This window comes from Onychostoma macrolepis, chromosome 17 (genome assembly GCF_012432095.1).
Source record: "Onychostoma macrolepis isolate SWU-2019 chromosome 17, ASM1243209v1, whole genome shotgun sequence".
Classification (NCBI taxonomy): Eukaryota; Metazoa; Chordata; class Actinopteri; order Cypriniformes; family Cyprinidae; genus Onychostoma; species Onychostoma macrolepis.
The window spans coordinates 15,444,834-15,468,157 of NC_081171.1; the positions used below are offsets into that span (position 1 = coordinate 15,444,834).

The window sequence follows — 23,324 nt, forward strand, 5'->3', positions numbered from 1 at the left end:
GAAGAGGACTGGACCTAGTCCTCCTAGTAGTTACGGTTTCTCTTTGAGAAGCAATCTGAGCTGTGGTTTTTTTCTGCTGTAACACCTTACAGAGTGAGAGAGAGGAAGAGAGAGAGATCAGTGGCAGTGATAATTGCATGGTTGAGGTGGACTGAGGTTAATGAATCTCTCCTTCATCGCTCTGACCTTTCTAGTATCAACCCTCTGTTCTTTCTGGACATTTTTTAATGACAACCTTTAAATAATTTATCTAACTTATTTCCCTTCATTAGCCGTCGCCTGTGACATTTTCCCACTCCGCCTCACATCTTTCAGAGAATATCGTCATTGATTTTTTTTTTTTTTACTTGATATTTCTTCAATCATGATTCCATTAAAAATGAAGTTATCACACACACACTTTCTCTCTACGGTGCATGGCTGAGGTTTGAACATGCAGGAGACGTTTGTAATCAGAGACTACTGTGAGCTCATTAAACGTACCTGGAGTATAGCACACTATGAAAGAGAAAGGGAAAGCATTTATTTGGAATATACAGGCTCTGTAAATATTATCAGCAAGTAATGATCAAACTCTGTTTACAGTATCGAGGGTGACTATTATCACATACCTAAATGCTAATCTAACCTAACCTAAGTTTTTGTCCAGCTGATCAAATGCAATTATTGTCAATTCTGATTGTTGGCTTTTTAAACTTGTCACCTAAAATGATCTAACTGGCTAATATAGATTTTTTTTCAAAGTAGCAAGAATCACTTGTGATAGGATGACTTAGTAGCATCAGTAGGAATGGACTGAATATTATGCTATTATAACTGCTGTCTTGGAGTTTCCTGTTTAATTATAATAACTGCATACATTTCAGCAACATTTGTTGAAAAAAATACTTTTATATGTGTGAAAAAATGTAAAATACCGATATATTCAATAGAACAATATCAACATATTATCATTTGAAGGATCATGTGACACTGAAGTAATGGCTGTTGGAAATTCAGCTTTGCCATTACAGGAATAAATTACATTTTAAAATATATGAAAATAGATTTATTTTAATTGTAATAATATTTCACAATATTACTGTTTTTTTTATCAAATAAATGCAAGCATTAGACTTCTTTCATAAACATTAAAAAGTTTTAAATGGTAATATAAATTAAATTATAAATATGCAAAATTATTTTAAATTATCAGTTTATAATTCTAAATATGAAATTACAAATTTAAATTCATAAAAATGTAGCATTTATAAAAATTGTTGGGGCATTGAAAACTACTGACCTGGCCACAAATCCTTACCGTTTAGCCCTGAAGGTGAAGTAAGATTTATTTCTGGCTTGTGCAAATCTAAGATGCTTTCATGGCTGGTTGCCAGAGCGTTTCTATGTAATTGCTAAGGTTTTTGGCGCGATGAATTCGGTTTGAGGTCACTAGGTGGTTGCTTACAAGTTTATAGGATCTTTATTGCCATACTAAAATACTAAAAATTATACTAAAAATGGAGGAATTAGAGAGATATGTGTGTGGTGTAGAAGAAGAATGAAGAGCGAGAACAAGGTAAGACTTATTTAGCAATGAGTTTGAGAAAATGAAATGCAGAACTACTCCTGATTCCAGATGTTGACCTGAACGGAGATTTGATTAAACTCCTCTGGCTCACAGTTTCAGTATGACGGGAAACTCTCGTTGGGAGCGGTGGGAACTCCTGCTGTTTCAGACACTCTAATGACTCTCAATACCCAGCCAAACGGCCGCACCCCCTCAGGCCGTGTGTACTTCCGCCTGAGCTTTTCACTGAACTGATCATTTTCATGATAAATGGATCAATTAGAGAGATTGTCGGTTCTGGCCATCTTTCCTTGCGCTGGACATCTGTTGTAGTTTTGTTTATTCTGCATTTCTGCACTTTGAAAGGATACTCCAGAAAATCTGCTTCTGGCAGGAAATGCAAACAGTATGTTTGTTTGCGCGCTTGCCCAACTTTACCCGCGTTCGGCGAGGGTGCCATCCGTGTCCATGTGCCATCTTGTATTGAGGTTGTCAGATGAGGGTTCAGATTCTCTTGACAGGTGTTAAGCACAGGAAGAATGAGGAAATTACAGAGAACGGGAGATGGAGAGATTAATTAATCAACGCCATATGTGGCTGCGTGAAAGTTGAGACAGCATCTGTACGTTCACAAACAAAGTAACATAATTAAACACACTGCCATTTATGAGGTACTGTACTGCTGTGTTTACAGGCTGATTTGATTTCGGTGAGTAATAGGGCTGAACCTCAGCTCTGATTAGAGTAAACAGATCTCATCTGATACGACATCAGCAGTTAATGAGAGCTGAAATGAGAAAACACAATACAGTCAGTAAGAGAAAGTATCCAAGTCCCACAATTCCATGCCAAGATGGACATTTCCTAACTTCCTGGCTTGTAAATTGTGTGTTTTTTTTTTGTGTGTGAAATGTGCTCTGTGTGTGTGAGTTTGCCTTGAGGAATGTTTCTCTGTGTGTGTGTGTTTACTTAATTATTCTTTGGGGACAAATTTGTGCTCAGAAATTAACTAAATCTGACATCCAGGAATGTCCTTATTACAAAAAAAAAAAAAAAATCATAAATATTTATAAATTAATTAATATATTTAATTAATCTGAAAATGTGAAACATTTTATTTTTGGATTTTTATCTAGTTTTTAGGGTTTATTGTGATTACAATTAACTTCATATTAAAATAATACAAATATTTTGTCCTTATTTAGATGAAGTAAGTAAAAGGGTGTGTGTGTGTGTGTGTGTGTGTGTGACTGTAAGAAATATTGGCTCACAGATTTATCTGTGGATGACTGTTGTGTCTGAAATGCATTTTGTTTTCCTGGGAAAGCACAACATACACACCCACCGATGCCACTCTAACCGATTGGATTTAAATCAAGTTGTATGACGGCTTTTCAAATGAAGCAGTGAAACAGATGGAAAGCCTCAATGAAACAAGAAATGCAGTAGAGGGTTTGGGGGATGGGTCTGTCTCCCACCCCCTTCGTCATTCTCTCATTTTCTGCCTCCTCACTTCTCCCATCTCCCTCTCTCATCCCATCGCCAGTTTCCGCTATTACACACATTCTCATGCTGTAATGAAATATCCTATTTCTGCAGCTGTTGCATTTTCTGGACAGCTTCCCTAGAAAGGACGAACCAATACTTTTGTCATGAGTGTGATAAACAGTTAGTATAGAGGCCTTGTGTGTACCATCTCCTCTACTATCTCCTTCACTGACTTTATATGTGCATCTACACGGATGTGTACCATTCAGAATCGATTAGAGAAATTCTGGGGTAACACTTTAGTATAGGGACCAATTCTCAGTTGCTTATTAGCATGCCTATTATTGACATATTGGCTGTTTATGTAAAGCACATATTCTGCATGACCATATTCTACATCTCTAATCCTACCCAATACCTAAATTTACTTACTATTAATAAGCAGAAAATTAGGAGTTTATTGAGGCAAATATTGTAGGTAATGGTTTGTTAATGGCGAGAATTGGACCTTAAAATAAAGTGTGACCAATTCTGAGAAATTCAGATTCAATTTTGAATTGAGGTAACAAATAGAATGTAGGTTATGTAATTTGCAATGATCATTTTCCAATATGTATTGCCCATAAATGTTTCAAATCGTTGATGCCAAACATTCCAGAAGCATTAGATTATATTACAAATTTGTAATCTATACACAAATATATAAATTAATTAACAGAATTGTGGTGAAAGTATATATTATATTTCAATCCACTTTTAAATATATGTCTTTTGTGTGCTAATTGTGACATTATTGACATGTTTTTGTTTCATATTTAAAAATTAAAATATATTTCTCAAATATATATAAATATGCTTTATATATATACTACCATTACAAAAGTTTGGGGTCGGTAAGATTTTTTAAAATTAATTTTTAAATAAATTAATAACTTCATTCAGCAAGGAAACAAATTTATCAAAAGTGACGGTAAAGACATGTTGTAAATGTTTTTTATTTCAAATAAACTTGAAATAATTTTGAAACAAATGTATTATGGTTTACACAAACATATAAGTCAGCACAATATTTTCAACATGAAATGTTAATGAGCACCAAATCAGCATATTAGAATGATTTCTGAATGGTACAGTAATGGCATTTTATATTCATATTAATTTATTTAAAAATCACTGAATGTTACTGAATTTTGCTTTTGTGAGCATAAGAGAACATTTCAAATTCTTACTGACCACAAACCTTTCAACAATAGTGTAAATATCCGCTACAACAGAAAAGAAATGGAATGAATAGCCTAATCAGTCAAAATATGTATTAATATTTATTAATGCTTTGTTGCAGCTTGTGTTGAACTTAGAAATATTCCTCTGATTTGTTACTGTGTTGAATGTGTGTAAGTGGCAATTGAGTAAATTCTCCCATTCATTCAATCTCAGCATCCTGTGTAGTATAGCCAATTCAAATTCCAGCTCATGAATTGAAAGCAAATTTTGCTCATCCCCGCTGTCATACCATAAATCTTTCAAAGGAACAAACCAGATAAAATGGCAAACCTGAAGTTGTCCCAGAGGCTTGTGTGAGTGTTATTTTCAGCTGTTGTTCTGCCCATGTCAGTTAATAATGCATTTTTGTTACACTATAAAGTTAAGCTGGCTAATCCCCTTTTCCCTGAGAAGAAGAAAGAATGTGTGTAAATTTTGTTTTGTAATGAATCTGGGGCTGTCATCAGTATTCACAATGTGGTATTGTACTGTAAGCTTGTCAGAGCTGTTTTTCATGAGTGGAGAGTATCCTAAAGGAGCAAAGCTGCTTTTGACCTGATAAGCTCATTTGAATTCCACATTAATTACTCAAGTACCCTCTAACTCTGTAACGAGACCTCACAGCGAGAGCGAGAAAAAGAGAGAACGAAACAGGAAAGGCGGAGGTAAAAAAGAGAGACGGAGAAAAAAGGGAGAGAGGGATGGTAAATTAGCCTGCCCGCCTCCAAGCATTTTCTCTGCCTTGTCAAGGCTAAACTGAGGGCAGCAGGGAGTGGGGTCCAACGTGTCAGAATCTCCGTGGCAACCAATCCCTCAGCCTCCCGTCTGCACACACACACACACACACACACACACGCGTGTGTGAAGCTGCATCCTACTGTGCCCAGGCTGGTGTATGGTTTGCATCTTTGGCCAGATTGCATCTGTTATGGCCACAGACAATTTATGACACATTTCTCCTCATCTTTTTTCCTCTTCAGACATTGCTGTTCTTATCTCTTCCCTCCTGTTTCAGCTCAGCTCTCGCTTCACTTGAGCCTAAAAACTACATCTCCCACAAGCCTCCTGTGGGTTCTCTGATTTTATAATGCACCTAAAAAGATTTTTAGCCTGCTTGTTCAGTTGACTTCATTAAAATGAACTAACTTAATTTCATCATATTCAATCCACAGTTACTTAATCGTTTTGTGTTGCCACTACATGAATCTCTTGACAGTGTGTTTCTTGTTGCAAGCGTGTTTTGGGAGAGTAAATGTTACACAATGTCCGTCGCTTTATCATAAATGTAATACATGTAGCATGTTGTTGTGTGCTGTTTCTAGTATATTTTAATACTAATGCTTATTAAATTAAATTGAAAGAACATAAAATAAGCCTTTAAAATGAACCTGATGATGTGTGAGTTAGAACTACTCGTTCAGTGCATTAATTGAACCTAATTCAACTAAATTATCTTGGCTCAGTGAAACTGATTTAATCTGAATGAAAGACATTACAAAAGTTTTTCCAATTCAGTTATGTAAGATTAATGGCATTTTTAATGTGTTTTTGAATGCGAGTCATTCAGTTAGAATTTAGATTCTAAACTAATTTACTAAATTATTAAATAAATCATTTTTAATATATTAGTTACAGTGTTTTGAATATTGTTTTTAACATAATATAATGCTAAGCAAATTCATTATGTTGTTTTAACATAAATGATAAGAACAAATGTTTCTTGATCACCAAATCAGCATGATTTCTGAAGGATCATGTGACACCGATGACTAGAAAATGACTGCTGAAAATTCAGCTTTGCCACCACAGGAATAAATTATATTTTAAATAGAAAACAGTTATTTGATATTGTATTAATATTTAACAATATTACTTTTTTACTGATCAAATAAATGTAGCCTTGGTGAACATAAGAGGCTTCTTTCAAAAACTTTCAAAAACAGTTTTGAACAATAGTGTGTATTCAGTAATGTGATATAAAATCAAAGAGGTTTTGGTGGTACGGCCTCCTCCTACCCCCCTAAACCCTCAAGCTCCAAACACAAGTTCCAAGTTTAGCAGCAGCCTAAACCATGACCACTGCATTTAGACCTAAACACACATGCACATTTTACAAAGACACACACACACTGAAGCTGTAGTGAAATGCACTGGGGAGTCTGGGAGACTCGCTTCATGAGTTTCTGTGACGTCTGTTTACAGCTTAGGTCGGTTTTTAGCTCTTCCTTGTTATTTCTGTACAGTTTGTACATGTGACGTGCTTTTTGTGTATGTTGAGTCTTTAGCTTAACTACACTGATAAAAAAAAAAAGTTGAGCCAACTTAAAATTTTAAGGCAACTAGCTTCAACTTATTTTTGTAGGAGACTCAAATTTTTGTTGTATAAACTTGAAATGACTCAAAACTCTGCTGAAGCTGGTTGCCTTAAAATTTTAAGTTGGCTCAACTTTTTTTTTTTTTACAGTGTAGAACTAATCATTTTGACACACATGTGACCCTGGACCACAAAACCAGCCTTAAGTCGCTGGGGTATATTTGTAGCAATAGCCAAAAATACATTGTATGGGTCAAAATAATCGATTTTTCTTTTATGCCAAAAATCATTAGGATGTTAAGTAAAGATCATGTTCCATGAAGATATTTTGTAAATTTCTTACCATAAATATATCAAAACTTGATTTTTGATTAGTAATATGCATTGCTAAGAACTTAATTTGTACAATTTTAAAGGCGATTTTCTCAATATTTTGATTTTTTTTGCACCCTCAGGTTCCAGATATTCAAACAGTTGTATCTTGACCAAATATTGTCATATCCTAACAAACCATACATCAATGGAAAGCTTATTTATTCAGCTGTCGGGTGATGTATAAATCTCAATTTTGGAAAATTGACACTTAAGACTGGTTTTGTGGTCCAGGGTCACAAATGGTCTTGAAAGCACAAAAATAGGCTTTTTGAAAAGTCTCCCAGCATGCATCTATCCCATTCTGCTAAACATTACTCATTAAATCTGGCATACGGAAGATGTGCAAGCTATCCGCATTCTCTTTCCTTCTCTTTTCTTTTTTCAATCTCTCAAAGGCGAATCCAAATGTGATGAATCGTCTCCGTTCCACCGAACTTTGTTTAGAACGAACAGACAAGCCGAGCAGGAAGTGATCCGTTAAACAGCGATGGGCCGCTACACACAGAAATCATTAAAACGCAGGGAAAGGAGCAGAAAGCACTAAACAGACAGTTATAGAGGGCCCGATTACAGAGCAGGAGGGCCCTGGCCTCAATTAGAGCCTGAATATATATGTAGTCTGGACTCTAATGAAAATGGAGCCTTGTGCCAGCCGTAATTTCCCCTATTGAGCAGATACAGGCAGCTGAAATCACAGGATTAATCTGTTCTCTCTCTCTTGGAGAAAAAGAAGCAAGCGTTTCGCTCTCTCCCTCCCTCACTCTCTACCTCTCTCGTCCTTTGCTTTCATAAAACTGTTACCTGCAGCCATTGCTGAGACATCCACTGGGGAGTAGATGGTTAGACCTGAATACTAATGACTTTGAAGCGTGAGTAGCAAGTGTGTATTTATCTTTGCTCTTTAATCAACATTCCCAATCAATTGTATGCGTGTGTGAACATGTAGACTGGCACAGATTTCCTGAGCTTCTCAAACAGGTTTTATGGGTGATGAAACAGAATTTCAGTTTGATAATTCATGTGAGTCAAATGCTGTTTCACAACACTGAGTCATTTTAGTGTGTAATTAATGCTCTGAGCACACACACATACACAATTAATAAATAGTCTTGGTTTACACCCATTTATGTCAGTTTGGATATGATTGGTTAATGTAGTCGTACGCTTACATGCACAAACACAACTGAGACATGCTGTCATGTGTTTTGCATTTGTGTATACTGCTGTTTTAATCTGTCGTCTTGCTTAAAGGCATGTTTCACCCAAAAATTTAAATAATTTACTCACCCTCATTTTGTTCCAAACCTGCATGAATGAGTAAATGATGACAGAATATTAATTTTTGAGTGGACTATCCCTTTTAGTGATGATTTAGCCATTTCGCAATAGAAAGTGCATCCTGCGGTCACAAAAAAATTTCATATCTCACAATTTCAATGACATTGCACCACAGTGTCATTGGAAAAATATGCCTCTATCTACTTTTTTTTAAAAGAAAAAACTCTAAAAACTTACCTATACATACAACTCACTGCAGTTTCCATCCTAAATGTACACTAGCGGCAGTAAAACGCCAGGTTTTATTCCTTTTCCCACAACTATTGTTACAAATGATTGATTAATAAAGATTTATTTTCGTGCAGGGTCATCTAAACACTTTTGCCATGCTGCATGGTTTGTAAGCTAATACATTTTGACATTTGCGTCTCATGACTAGATCCATATGTATGGCTTTTCTGGCATAGTAAACATGCTCAGTAGCTCACCTGATAAAAGAGCTCAAAGACTTGTAGAAGCAAGATAGAATGGCATTGTTGCTTCAGCAAATGTGTTTTTATATCATATTAGCATTTGTTAACACTATCGGTTTGCTTTTAGTGTAGGTAGTAAGTTATTTTCAAATGCAATTAAAGCACTAATCTTTTAGCGGCACTCTAAATATCTTTGCATATCTGAACTGTGATATGTCCAACTAAGTAATAAAATGTTGCCAGTTTCACATTCATCTGTTTCATATTAAACTAAACACACTTTAAAAATGTTGCAAAACATGCAAAGAGCAACATAATTTAGCAATTTTGCAATGAGCCTGGGTTGGACATCTGGACATGTGGAAGAGATATTTTCTGTGTGCTGTTCTTTAAACACATTAATTACCTCACCTTTAAGTGTGTTTTGTAGAGCATGTTGTGTGTAGTTTACTCTATCGTAAGAATGTTGTCTGCTTTTTTTCAATCCTCCTTCTCTTCCTCTCATTTCCATCAATGCAGTTTCTCATTCTGTGTCTCTTACATTCTCCACTGCTTTTGTCTGGTGGCGTTGATGGAGAGGATCATTTTATGAACAGCGGTGAGGTTTCGTCTTTTTATTACCTTTGTTTACTTTTTTCATTTCTGTTTCTAAAGACATTGGTGCTTCTGTTCAATATTTTATTCACTAACGATGATGACATTTTAAACATCATCATAATAAAAATGTCAGATTCCTTTTACTTGCTAAGGCTCATTTTCCAACATTTTATATACCTTAAATACACATTTAAACAAAGACTTTTCTGTAATATCATATAATTCAGCTTGACACTTGGTTTACGGGTGAAATTTGCTGCAGTATTTCTTCACTTTCTTCGCACATCGTATTTAACACATTGTTTAAACTTTAATGGTCATGGTGTAGATGATGCCACAACTGTGGGACAGTTGTAATTTGATAGATGGTATAAACTATAGCATTGTACACTGTTTTAATGTGACTTTCATATTCTAAATAAATAAATAATATATTAGTTTTCATAAAAATCAACCCCTGGGAATTAATAGTGCCTTTAGTAGAGTTTAACACAACATTAACCTGCACCTACCCGTTCTCATACACTTACATGACAAGAGTGAAAAAAATATATAAACAGAATGAGAGAGAGCTGGGTAATTGAAGAGAGAGAGACAGAGTGAGGAAGTGTGTGATAGCCTCTGGTGGCCCATCTGTCTTCTCTTGCTCTCATTCTGACTGATGTAATAAACTTGACTGCTCCTTATTCAGGCTTCTGTTTAATGTTGCAGCTTTGATTACACTCATAAGGCACACCTACTTAAAAAAAAAAAAAAACTTTTTTTAGAAAGCATGAAATGACAGCTACTTTAGTCATGTGACCCCTGAGAGAGTTACAGAGGTCAGACGTTACTCAGGGAAGCTCTTCTGTTTACTGTACAGTGAATCATTTTACTCAACATGTTCATAAACACTGGCTTTCATGTATAAATGATGTGGGGAAAGTGGGAACCTAGTCTACAGATCTCTATGCAGGGGCCAAAATGACCATTTGCCAAGTGTTGGTAGTAACTTTAATGTTTTTTTTTTGTTGTTTTTTTTTATCTCCATAATTATATAAATATATATTCATTGTCTTAAACCATTATTATTAAGCCAATGATAATACAAATAATAAAGTAATATTTAATATAATGTATACACATTTAATTATCATATCATATTGTAATATAATTACATTACTTTTATATGTCTTTACTTCTAAAGCCCTATTCGGACTGGATTAGTTTTACACGGGTAGATGGAGTAATGTTAATTTACCACAGGACGTCTGTAATATTAATGGCCAATTCGCACGGGATAAGAAATCTCAGTAAAACTACCAGAAGTGGGAGGAGTAACTCGATTTACACACCGCCGTCACCTCCCTGTCGTCATGTGTGTGCTACATCCATCGATTTATTAATTAAATTAATTAAATTATGATTGGATTCTGTTTGCAATAGACACTTACCTAAAGCTAACAGAAGGTTCGTGCCTCTAACAAGTGCTTTCGACCTTCTTTTTGATCTGAATGGTATGCATTGTCATATGCAGAAAACATTCGAGGTTTTCCGCAGGCTTGTCCCACCGCCTACAATGCAACTGAATGTTTCTTCAAGCGTGGAAAAAACGCGGAAAACTACTTTTAAATAGGAAATTACGGAATATTTATGTACATACAGGTGCATCTCAATAAATTAGAATGTCGTGGAAAAGTTCATTTATTTCAGTAATTCAACTCAAATTGTGAAACTCATGTATTAAATAAATTCAATGCACACAGACGGAAGTAGTTTAAGTCTTTGTTTCTTTTAATTGTGATGATTTTGGCTCACATTTAACAAAACCCCACCAATTCACTATCTCAACAAATTAGAATATGGTGACATGCCAATCAGCTAATCAACTCAAAACACCTGCAAAGGTTTCCTGAGCCTTCAAAATGGTCTCTCAGTTTGGTTCACTAGGCTACACAATCATGGGGAAGACTGCTGATCTGACAGTTGTCCAGAAGACAATCATTGACACCCTTCACAAGGAGGGTTAGCCACAAACATTCATTGCCAAAGAAGCTGGCTGTTCACAGAGTGCTGTATCCAAGCATGTTAACAGAGAGTTGAGTGGAAGGAAGAAGTGTGGAAGAAAAAGATGCACAACCCACCGAGAGAACCACAGCCTTATGAGGATTGTCAAGCAAAATCGATTCAAGAATTTGGGTGAACTTCACAAGGAATGGACTGAGGCTGGGGTCAAGGCATCAAGAGTCACCACACACTCAAGGAATTTGGCTACAGTTGTCATATTCCTCTTGTTAAGCCACTCCTGAACCACAGACAACGTCAGAGGCGTCTTACCTGGGCTAAGCAGAAGAAGAACTGGACTGTTGCCCAGTGGTCCAAAGTCCTCTATTCAGATGAGAGCAAGTTTTGTATTTTATTTGGAAACCAAGATCCATGAGTCTGGAGGAAGGGTGGAGAAGCTCATAGCCCAAGTTGCTTGAAGTCCAGTGTGAAGTTTCCACAGTCTGTGACAATTTGGGGCACAATGTCGTCTGCTGGTGTTGGTCCATTGTGTTTTTTGAAAACCAAAGTCACTGCACCCGTTTACCAAGAAATTTTGGAGCACTTCATGCTTCCATCTGCTGACCAGCTTTTTAAAGATGCTGATTTCATTTTCCAGCAGGATTTGGCACCTGCCCACAAAAGCACCAAAAGTTGGTTAAATGACCATGGTGTTGGTGTGCTTGACTGGCCAGCAAACTCACCAGACCTGAACCCCATAGAGAATCTATGGGGTATTGTCAAGAGGAAAATGAGAAACAAGAGACCAAAAAATGCAGATGAGCTGAAGGCCACTGTCAAAGAAACCTGGGCTTCCATACCACCTCAGCAGTGCCACAAACTGATCACCTCCATGCCACGCCGAATTGAGGCAGTAATTAAAGCAAAAGGAGCCCCTACCAAGTATTGAGTACATATACAGTAAATGAACATACTTTCCAGAAGGCCAACAATTCACTAAAAATGTTTTTTTTTATTGGTCTTATGAAGTATTCTAATTTGTTGAGATAGTGAATTGGTGGGTTTTTGTTAATTGTGAGCCAAAATCATCACAATTAAAAGAACCAAAGACTTAAACTACTTCAGTCTGTGTGCATTGAATTTATTTAATACATGAGTTTCACAATTTGAGTTGAATTACTGAAATAAATGAACTTTTCCACGACATTCTAATTTATTGAGATGCACCTGTATTTACAGCTGGTCTATTTGCACAGGATTAGTATTGCCTTTTTAGAGAAGGTAAAAGTCACCGTAATCTTTACTGACATCGTCCGTAATGATTACTGAGATGGCACATTCGGACGGGACTAAAATTTAAAATTTACTTTACCCCACCTCTCCATGTAAAACTAATCCCGTCTGAATAGGGCTTAAGACACTTACAACTGAAAAAAAAATAATAATAAAATCTTGCTGACCCCAAATTTTCGAACAGTAGTATATACATATTTAATGATATTTTAATGAAAAAACAGTTTCATTTTGTTAGACCACTCATCATCTGAATGTTTGGGAGGATGTTAGGGTCTACCGTGCTTATGAACCTCTTTTTGGTCCCAGGATGCATCCCTTTCTCTCTCTCACTTGAATCCAAATCAGAGTTTTATTAGTTTGTACAAATTACAATATTTCCTAAAAATGGAACATATAAATTGTCTTTCGCGCCATCTCTCCATATGATGAATGGGTTATATCAGTGTCCTGTGCCCCTCCACCTCCACGAATGCCCCAGTTTAGCAGCCAAGCAAAACCAGCTCTGCCTGGCGCCCCATCAGTCATCACACATGCAGTGTAACACTGCAGGCACAAATAGAATCATGTCAGATAGCACGGGGCCAGGAAATATGAAAACAAATAGCCCTGTGTTTGGCTAATAGCTGTCATTTAAGCATCCACCCTGAGGGAGGAGAGAGAGGGAGAAGTGAGTCTGCGTCATGTGTACAGACGGTAATGAGGTGAGCAGCGAGAGGCTATTCCTTTACCACTACACCACTGATGAGGAGGGTAGTCATGTGGGACGGAGTGAAAAAAACACATCCCAGCGCAGGTCTCTTTCTCTCTCTCTTCCTGTCTTCCTAGCTCTCTTTGTCTTACTGTAATGCTTTTTGCTTCTTTCTAGTGGTCTCTCTCCCTCACTAAATTTGTTTTTAACACTTATTTTGCAATATTCGAGTAAGTGAACTTATTAAATGTGCCTGTTTTTATGTAATGATGTTTAGAGTTGAAAAGTGAACAGTATTGGTTCAGCACAATGTTTTTTGCTGGGCTCGAGAACAGTGTTTCATTTTCTGTCACATTGTCAAATACCAGAATTCAAGTTTTAAAAAAACTAAGTCCGATTTGGAACATGACATGAACTTTCTTGGTACTAAATGTAGGATGACAGACTTAGTACTCCTCTAGCTTACAGTAAACCACAATGTAACCTCAGTTTCCTCTTCCTTTTAAATAAAGGGCATCTGCTAGCAATAAACCAACATATGCGCTTAAGACTCCGACATGGTTCACCAACTCTCAAACATGCCCACACAGAATGAAAGATGGAATGTTTTAGCAGTTTCCTTGCTTTGAGAATCTGGAATCTGCTCTGCCTGAATGGGAACGAAAATGTCTAATCTCTAATCTATCAAGTGTGTAACAGGTTTGTTTTGACTTGGATTTATACAGTAGGTTGTTTGCTCTCAGAAGCTACCTTATTTCCCATGATTCCCTACGTGGTCCTGGAAAGCTGCTCTTTTTATAAAACACTAATTATCATTTATACACAAACCTCACACACATACACACACACTGGGCTTTATGTAAATAGCACTCTTAAACTCTGCTGGTTAAGGAGGTGTGTTGTCCATAAACACACTGAGCTCCTGCCTGAAGACCCATAAAACACTCATTTACTGGAGAGCTGCACCTCTTCTCGTAACAGTGAGAGAGAGAGAACACAAACCCTCCAAACATTTTGTGTCACATAGCTTTGGATTTTAGTAAGAGGGAGTGAAAGAAAGACAGAGAAAGTGAGAGCTTATCAGAGCACTGGTGTCATGGTTGGGCTATGCATTTAATCACTCTGACAGGCCATGGTTTCCTTTTCTGCCCTCCCTTTTCCCCCACAGCCAATCATATTAAAGAAATGAATAACCTCCACCAATGAAAACCCCTGGAGTGGAATGGATTGGAATGCTAATAGGCCCCATGAGGGAGGTAGAGGAGTGGAGAGACGGATCAGATACTCCGTCTAAAGGCTCTTCATCCCACTAATGGAGGGAGCAGAGAGCAGTTTAACTCATGGACACAAGAGGAGAGGCTCAGAATTGCTACAGACCATTAATTCATTACCGTGACATGCAGCTAACTGATCACTGTTAGGAAATACCAATCGCAGCAAACAAAGGGATAGTAAAAGATGGACGTTTTCGTGTTTATTACATCTCAGCAAAAAGATACGATTTAATTGGAAAGTGCTTGAAGGGTCCATTTTCTACACTTTCAATTTATATTTATCAGAACTCCATTTGTAATGTTAGTCTTATTGTCGTAATCTAGTTTTATATGACCTTTTATCTCTCTCTCTCTCTCTCTCTCTCTGATCTTTTCTCAGCTGGTTTTGCTGCTGTACCTTTAAAACATTTATATGTGACTTCCCTCTTTTGTGATTGGCTAACGACTCTGAATGTTGCTTGCTTAGGACATTATTAGGACATTATTAGGACATTATTAGGACATGATTAGGACAGTCCCAGTTGCTAAATACTGAAAAGAGGCTGATATAGACTGTAAATGTGGGCAACAAAGAAATTATTTTAAAAGGAAAAATTTGACTCCTAGATTTTTTTTTTTTTTTTCTCTAACCAAATACACTCAAAAATATTTAGGCCTAAATTTTCGATACAAGTATTTGAATTGCTTATAAAATTTCCATCAATTTGAATGAAACATTTTTTACATAAATATACACCTGCACTTAAAGGGTTAGTTCGCCCATTTAAGACATGAAGTTGTATGCAATCCTTACCAGCACTATAGTGCATACACACTGACCCACCCTTTAGTCACCTCCCTGGTCAGAGTTCTGGCCGCTGGAAGTTTTTCAAGATAGTACTCCCGGTTAGTTTCCGGGGCCTCAAAACTGTGCGTTTTTACGTGAAAAAATTATTTGCGTTTCAAAGCTTGATTAATTTACATCACAAAAAACACGCCTGACAAAATTCATACCTCAGTTTTAATCGGCACTATTTTCTTTCCATTTCTATCAATCCGGCGCTGCTGTCAACGCGTCAACAGTGCGCATGCGTTCAGATCAGCTGTTCCATAGTGTTTACACAATCGAATGACAACGACATAAAAGTGGAAAATGAACAATGGTGCGAACTTGTAAATTCCCAGGCTGTGACCACAAGAATGTGCGGGATCACCGTTCAGATTCCATCGTTTTCCAGTTTCGGATATAGCTACGAGACAGCTTTGGCTGGTTGCCATCGGCTACTCTGCGGAGCTAAAATATCGAGAATCAAGGATTTCCGTGTGTGCAGTGCTCACTTCAGCGAAGACGATTACATCCCCAACCAAGGAGGAAAAAGAAAAAAATGATTTTAAAGAGTTTTGCTGTACCAGTACCACGGGTAAGCTCTATTTACTATCTTTATGATCCAATGTCTAAACTGTACGGTAAACAAGCTGATGTTTAGACTCCAGTGGAAAAGTCGCGCTATCAACAGCTGATCTGAACGTGAGCACTGTTGACGTTGACAGCAGCGCGGATTGATAGAAATGGAAAGAAAATAGTGCCGATTAAAACTGAGGTATGAATTTTGTCAGGCGTGTTTTTTGTGATGTAAATTATTCAAGCTTTGAAACGCAAATACTTTTTTCACGTAAAAACGCACAGTTTTGAGGCCCCGGAAACTAACCGGGAGTACTATCTTGAAAAACTTCCAGCGGCCAGAACTCTGACCAGGGAGGTGACTAAAGGGTGGGTCAGTGTGTATGCACTATAGTGCTGGTAAGGATTGCATACAACTTCATGTCTTAAATGGGCGAACTAACCCTTTAATACACTTAATGTGATGCATATGTCAGTCATTCATAAAAGAAACAGGTAAGAAACAGCATTTATTAAAATTAATCTGTTAAAATGAATTAACAGCATAATCTGTTCACTGTGAAATTAATTAAATGTATTCAGTTAAACAATATGAACATTATTATAAGACAACTACATGTGGAACAAGCAATAATTACTTAGCTAAAATATGAAACTGAAAAACATTTTATAGGATATAGCAGGTTATGCATTTATGTGAAATGCTTCAATTTAATTTATTTCTGTAAATAAATTTACAATTTGAACAATTATGGAAGTTACCTTGGAAATCAAATCCACAACAAAACAATATCGTACCACAATAAACACATACCACAATAATTGGCTAGTCATCATAACCATGGTAAATATTGTGGTATATGAGCATAGTAACCATATTACCATCACGATACCGTGGTGCAACCACAGTAATTGTCTGACTGCAACAGCTCACAACAGACCCCAAAACATCCTTTTATGGTGGTCTGAGAACATTTGGGGTCTTCACATATACAGTGCTGCTTCAAAGTTTGTGAACCCCTTGCAGAATCTGTGAAAATGTGAGTAATTTTAACAAAATTAGAGAGATCATACAAATTACATGTTATTTTTTTTATTTAGTACTGTCCTGAGTAAGATATTTTACATAAAAGATGTTTACAAATAGTCCACAAGACAAAAAAAAAACAAAAAAAGCTGAAATTATTAAAATAACCCCATTCAAAAGTTTGGGAACCCTTGGTTCTTAATACTGTGTGTGGATACCTGGATGATCCATGACTGTTTTTTGTTTTGTGATGGTTGTTCATGAGTCCCTTGTTTGTTCTGAACAGTTAAACTGAGCACTGTTCTTCAGAAAAATCCTCCATGTCCTGCAGATTCTTTGGTTTTCCAACATCATTTGCATATTTGAACCCTTTCCAGCAGTGACTGTATGACATTGAGATCTATCTTTTCATACTGAGGACAATTGGGGGACTCGAACACAACTATTAAAAAAGGTTTTTTCAAAACTATTCAAAAACTTTTCACCCCCCGGCTTTGTGCTTTGTGTTTCCTTCTGGAGCATCAGTGAATGTTTGAACCCTTTTTAATAGTTGTGATTGAGTCCCTCAATTGTCCTCAGTGTGAAAAGATGTATCTCAAAATCATACAGTCACTGCTGGAAAGGGTTCAAATATGCAAAAGATGCTGGAAAACTGAAGATTTTTCTGAAGAACAGTGCTCAGTTTAGCTGTTCAGAACAAACAAGGGACTCATGAACAACCATCACAAAACAAAAAACAGTTGTGGATCATCCAGGTAACCACACACAGTATTAAGAACCAAGGGTTCCCAAACTTTTATTTAACTCTTATTTTGTTAAAATTACTCACATTTTCACAGATTCTGCAAGGGGTTCACAAACTTTCAAGCAGCACTGTACATGTTATATTGGTCTGAGACCTCCTGGAGTGTGTTAATGCCCTAAGATCTGGACTGTAGTTGAAGTATCGTCTGCTAAAGCTGTAGCCAGGGCAATGACTAGACTAAAATGAAATAACCTCCCTTTCTTCCCAGCATGTTAAACAGTATACTTCATTATGATGGGTCAAATCTGGGTTTAAAAACTCTTTATTTTCGTAGAGAAATTCCTCTCATTCCCAGCTGTCTCGGGCCCCCAGCTCATCTTTCACAACCTAACATTCTGGACCTCAACATAATGTTTCAAACATTTATGTTACTGCTTCTCCTTTTTTCTTTTCTTCGCATTTTCTTTATTGGGCTTTTAAAAAATTGTCAATAAATATTTCTAAGCCATGAACCAAATCCATGAGTTCTGAGATGAATCACAACTTTTGTTTTGAAGCAAAAGAAAGTCAAATAAATAAATAAAACTGAAAAGGGAATAAAACACAGAAGACAATGTGCCTTAATTTTTTATTTTAATAGATTTTTTTAAAATATTGAATTATTGAAGTACTCATCCCACGAAGCACTGTGAATGATGCAATCATTATATTATATTATAATCAACAAGATTTTATAATATTTTTATAATGTTATCGTTGTATAATAGACAGATAGATATATAAAGTGTTTTCCAAAATCAATGTATAATCCAGAAAAAAAAAAAAAAAGGAACTCAGTCATTTTTTTTTCTTCCAGGGCCCAACTGTTCTCTTTTTCTGCATTGAGAAACAAATAATTCAAACAAATTAAAGCACTGTCATTGCATGAACAATTGCCCATACAGCCATTATGAGTTGTAAATGAGCTATTCACATATGCACACCTGTTCACGGTGCAAAGGTACATTTCATCAAGCTGTTGGACATGAATATTAATGCTAGCACCATTAGCAGAGCTCACACAAGGTCAGGACCTGTGAGAGGAAGCGCTGAGAACGTTTAAAGAAAAAAAAAAAAAAAAGAACATTTTTATGTATTATTTAGGGTGACCTCTAATTTGACATCTTTGTTTCTTGCTTTGTGCGTGTAAGAGGGTGTAGCGGCTTGTGATGTGTATGTTTAAGCATATGTGTTTAAGTGTATGTAAAGAACAATAGGTGTTTATTATGTACAGTACGTGTGAGATACATAATCTGTTTATAAGGTGCTAATGATAGATATGACAGAGACAGAGATGATGCAGTGCTGAGTTAGTGATGATGATGTGTGTGTGGGTGTGTATGACACACATTCTCATCATCTGTCACACACACACACACAGGGGTTTTTTTCTATTAGATTTTTGTGATTAGCAGCCATCTGAATTGTGTGTTCATTTTGACAGATTTACAAGGACAGGAGTTCTCTTGGTCCTTTGGCAAATGTCTTGCCTCACATTGTTGTACTGTTTGTACGCTGTTTACAACCTGCCGGCCGTTAGCAGGAGTGAAATCCAATATCAACATACCAGTTTAAACCCAAACACAAGAACCATCAGTTCTCCAGCTGCTGCCCCAGTGCAGACGTCCAGCGCTGAACACATCCAGAGAGAGACTGAGAAAGAGAGAAGGATTAGTTGTATAGACTGTGCCGTGGCGTGACAACCCTCTTGACGCCAACCTGTCTGCCTAGATGTGAAGAGGAAAGAGTAAGAGAGAAAGAATGGAGTAAGGGGTGAGAATAGAGGTGTGGAAAAGGAGTTGAAGAGGGGGGATGGAAAAGACAGCTGTTGAAACTCATCTCACACTCACAATGAACAGATGAGAGAAAGAGAGGGGGGGGGGAGTACAGACATAGTCTCACAGATGGAAGTGGATTTCCTCATGATTAACATTTTACTGAGAAATTTAAAGAGAAATATTTGTTCAAGACAAAATAACATTTCCCTAGTTCACAAACAGATTCAAATTTGAATGTACTTGCGTTGCCAGATTGTGACTAATATCTGGTCCATATTGCAACTTTATCTGGCCAAGAACCGCCCACTTACACAGGAAGTGACTGTCTGACCATTTCATGTGACCAAGCCAAGATTTGCTTTTTTCTATGTTTTTGGGTAAGTAAATCTGAAATGTATAGAAGCTTGAAAGATAATTACAGATTATATGAAAAAGTCATATCCCACAATATGACTTTTTTCCTTACAATTCCGACTTTATTCATCACATCTGTGTATTTATATCTCATATCTGCAATTTTATAGGCCTATCTCACAATGTGACTTCAGTTATTATGTTAATTTATATCTCACAACAATTACCTTTTTCAATACATTACTATTCAAAAGTTTGGTATCAGTAAACCTTTTTTTTCAACAAGGACATTAATAAGGTTACAATTTTATTTATTTATTTTTTCAAATAAACAACTGTTTTCAACATTAATAATAATATGAAATGTTTCTTGAGCAATAAATCAGCATATTCAGAATAATTTCTGATTTGGGTTGGACCCTGAATATATAATTTATTTTAAATTGTATTAATATTTCACAGTTTGACAGTTTTTACTGTGTTTTGATAAATTAAATAAAGCTCTGGTCAGCATAAAATCTAATAATATCTCTCAAAACATAAAATCTGACTCACCCCAGACTTTTTAATGATATATTTATCATTATACAGTATATATATTTTTTACCTTTAGGAAACTGGTTCCAAGGAAATGTGATACAACTCTGAGAACAAACCAGAATGCACAAGACTGGAGGAGTGTCCAGCAAAACTTATTCAAAGATTGGATGCCATGAACGTTGTAAACTTTGGTAAATCCAGCCACTAATTATTGCTCAGAAATGCTCTTTGTTGCAGCCTGGGAACTTGTAAACACAACTTTGGTTCATGGCAGACTGATAAAAATCTATGCACTTTGATTCCCAGAAATGGCATAAACAAGATTGTAATTTTTTCTGAAAGCTTTTGCCATTTTCTCAGTGTTCTCAGAGGTTATTAAGCAGTCCATGGATGTGCCATCTGAGTCTGAGACAAAGTTTTTACAGAACAATCTTAATCATTGATACAGAAATAGGTGTGTTTGTTTTCCTCAGGTTTTTCAAGGCAATCTCTATCCAGGGGGTTATGGGTATGATTTTGGTTTCTGAAAGATACTGAATCCTCCTTCCTGCTTGAACTTCTCGCTACCCCTGAACTTTGTAGAATCGAAGCCTGGACTCCACATGATTCCAAACAGAAGCATATCTTTGCAGTTCATGCACAGATGGCAAATGAAGCCACCTCCTACCTCTTCAAAGCATTCTCCATATACCTCTTTTCTTTAAAAGCCTCTGGTGAGGATTTTTTTTCTGCTCAGACTCATTCAGGCTCATTCTAACCCCCTACTTTCTCCTGCTCTGGTGAAAATAGATTGACAAAGATGCTGAGTGAGAGGGAGAGAAAGCGAAGGATGCCTGAAGGCAGGATTAACGGACAGAGTTGATTTTATTTTCCTGTGTTTGAGGGTCGTACTGATGTGTATATGAAGCAGTGCCTGCAGTGTGATTGGCAGCTTTCTCTGGTGTGGCCCATGAGCCAAGCCACTTGAGCATGTTAGTACAGAATATGTGCGGTGTATGGGATACAACAGTACAGATCCACAGCAGACAGTTGGTCACACGTTGGAAATGAGGGTCTGAGGTCCAGACAACATAGGGTGGTCTGTAGCATCTATTTTCAGATCCAAATTGACTGTATACGACTTGTCTAGTCAACAGGTGGGCCACATAAGGGATAGCCTTAAAGGGATAGGACATTTGTCATCATTTTATCAGCTGGAAAAAATCGCTCTGAAAGTGATCCCATTGATATTGTTTCTCTGTGCCTTTATCGTGGTAGCTGTTGAGTGGACTCTGCTATTCTTTAATATATAGATCGATTTTTAGAACTATATCTTTATCGTTATCTTTATAGTTATTCTTGGGGCCAGATTTACTAAACGGCAAATTTGTTCGCGAGTACGCAATTCCAAAACAGCGCCGATGGATGTGGAAATTTCTGCGGGAGACTTACAGACAGCTTGCAAATTAAAGAACACAGACGCAACATCTCAATATAACCAACGCAATATACCAAGTGCAGCGCAAATTAGTGTAGTCGCAAATAAGCAGAACTGATGCTCAACAGGTGCAGGTGATCTACTTACGACACAGGCGCAAAATAAGTGTGGATCAATAAAACTGCCATTTAGTTACTGATAAAGGATTTGGTTTTAGCTAAGAATCTAATTATAAAAAGACAAAAATATTATGCTATTGCTGTCAGATTTGATAGGTTTCACCTTCAAGTCTATAGAAGTTGCACTAGCTTGACTAGTAAGCAGCTGCCTGGAGGCATAACTAAGATGGCCACCGAGCTGCTGTTACAGATGAGCATATTAACACACCACAAGACCTTTGTACTAATATTTTATTGACTAGCTGTGCGTTTTGAGACCTGTGTGAGGAAGTCGTGTTCGGAGAACATGGAAACGATCCACAAGTCAGGCAGATGAAGACATACAGTTACAGACTAGACAGACAACACACACTCACACATGCTAGAAGAGAGAGACTCCCTACTTACCTGCTCTCTTTTCATCTGCCTGTCATCCTTTCCTTTAATGAGCAAGCAGGAGAGACAGAGAGGTGCATGTGTGTGTTCAGACTTCTGGTGTAATTGGGCCTGTGACCTCAGAAGGAAGTTTGTTTGGTAGGTAGCTGGTGAGCTTTTGTGTATGTGTGATGCTGGAGGAGTGTGAACGTATTGATTTGTGTGTGTGTGTGTGTGTGTGTGCTGTAGCTTGTGATTGATGGGTTTCTCTAATGTCATGTCAGAGAGCGGCAGAGATATGCACAAGAACATCCGGTAAACACACACATTCCTCCTCCAGATGAATTATTCGAGGTTTGGTCACGCACTCCTGCTGAATATCTTTAACAGTCATTAGATCTGCTTCTTTCAGAAGATCTGCGTGTGTATGTGTGTGTGTGTGTGTGTGTGTGTGTGTGTGTGTGTCTTACACACTTTATTAGGGCTTTTAAACATCACAAAGTATGCTAATGTGATGCAATGTGTTTGTGTTGTGTGCAGAAAACTCAGGTGATGGTATTGACTACAGTCAGCAGAAGAGGGAGAACATCGGAGACCTGATTCAGGAGACGCTGGAGGTGTTTGAACGCTACGGGGGCGAGGACGCCTTCATCAACATCAAATACATGGTGCCCACCTACGAGTCCTGCCTTCTCAACTAAATGGAATGGAGAACTCACTCACAAACACACAAACACAGTCTTATACAAACATGTAAACACTCCCACCTTATGTTGCAAACCTAATTTTGGACTTTATTAAAGTTATAATGCAGATGTTATGAGTCTGTGCACAACGGCTGTCTGTTTCAGAGAAGACACACACACAGCTTCCTGAGAAGATAAACAGACACAGGTAGCTCAGGGGTCAATAAATCTCTCGGTTGCAACTAA

The 23,324-nt window shown here is 37.1% G+C and overlaps 1 protein-coding gene across 1 annotated transcript in view; it reads left to right on the forward strand.

Moving 5' to 3' along the window:
- pacrg (PARK2 co-regulated) overlaps nt 1-23,324 on the forward strand; it is a 108,691-nt gene extending 85,367 nt beyond the window's left edge. Inside the window, exon 5 of the mRNA XM_058748363.1 lies at nt 22,933-23,324. Coding sequence (XP_058604346.1) covers nt 22,933-23,093 — 161 coding nt within the window. The 3' untranslated portion in view covers nt 23,094-23,324. The remainder of the gene's footprint in view (nt 1-22,932) is intronic.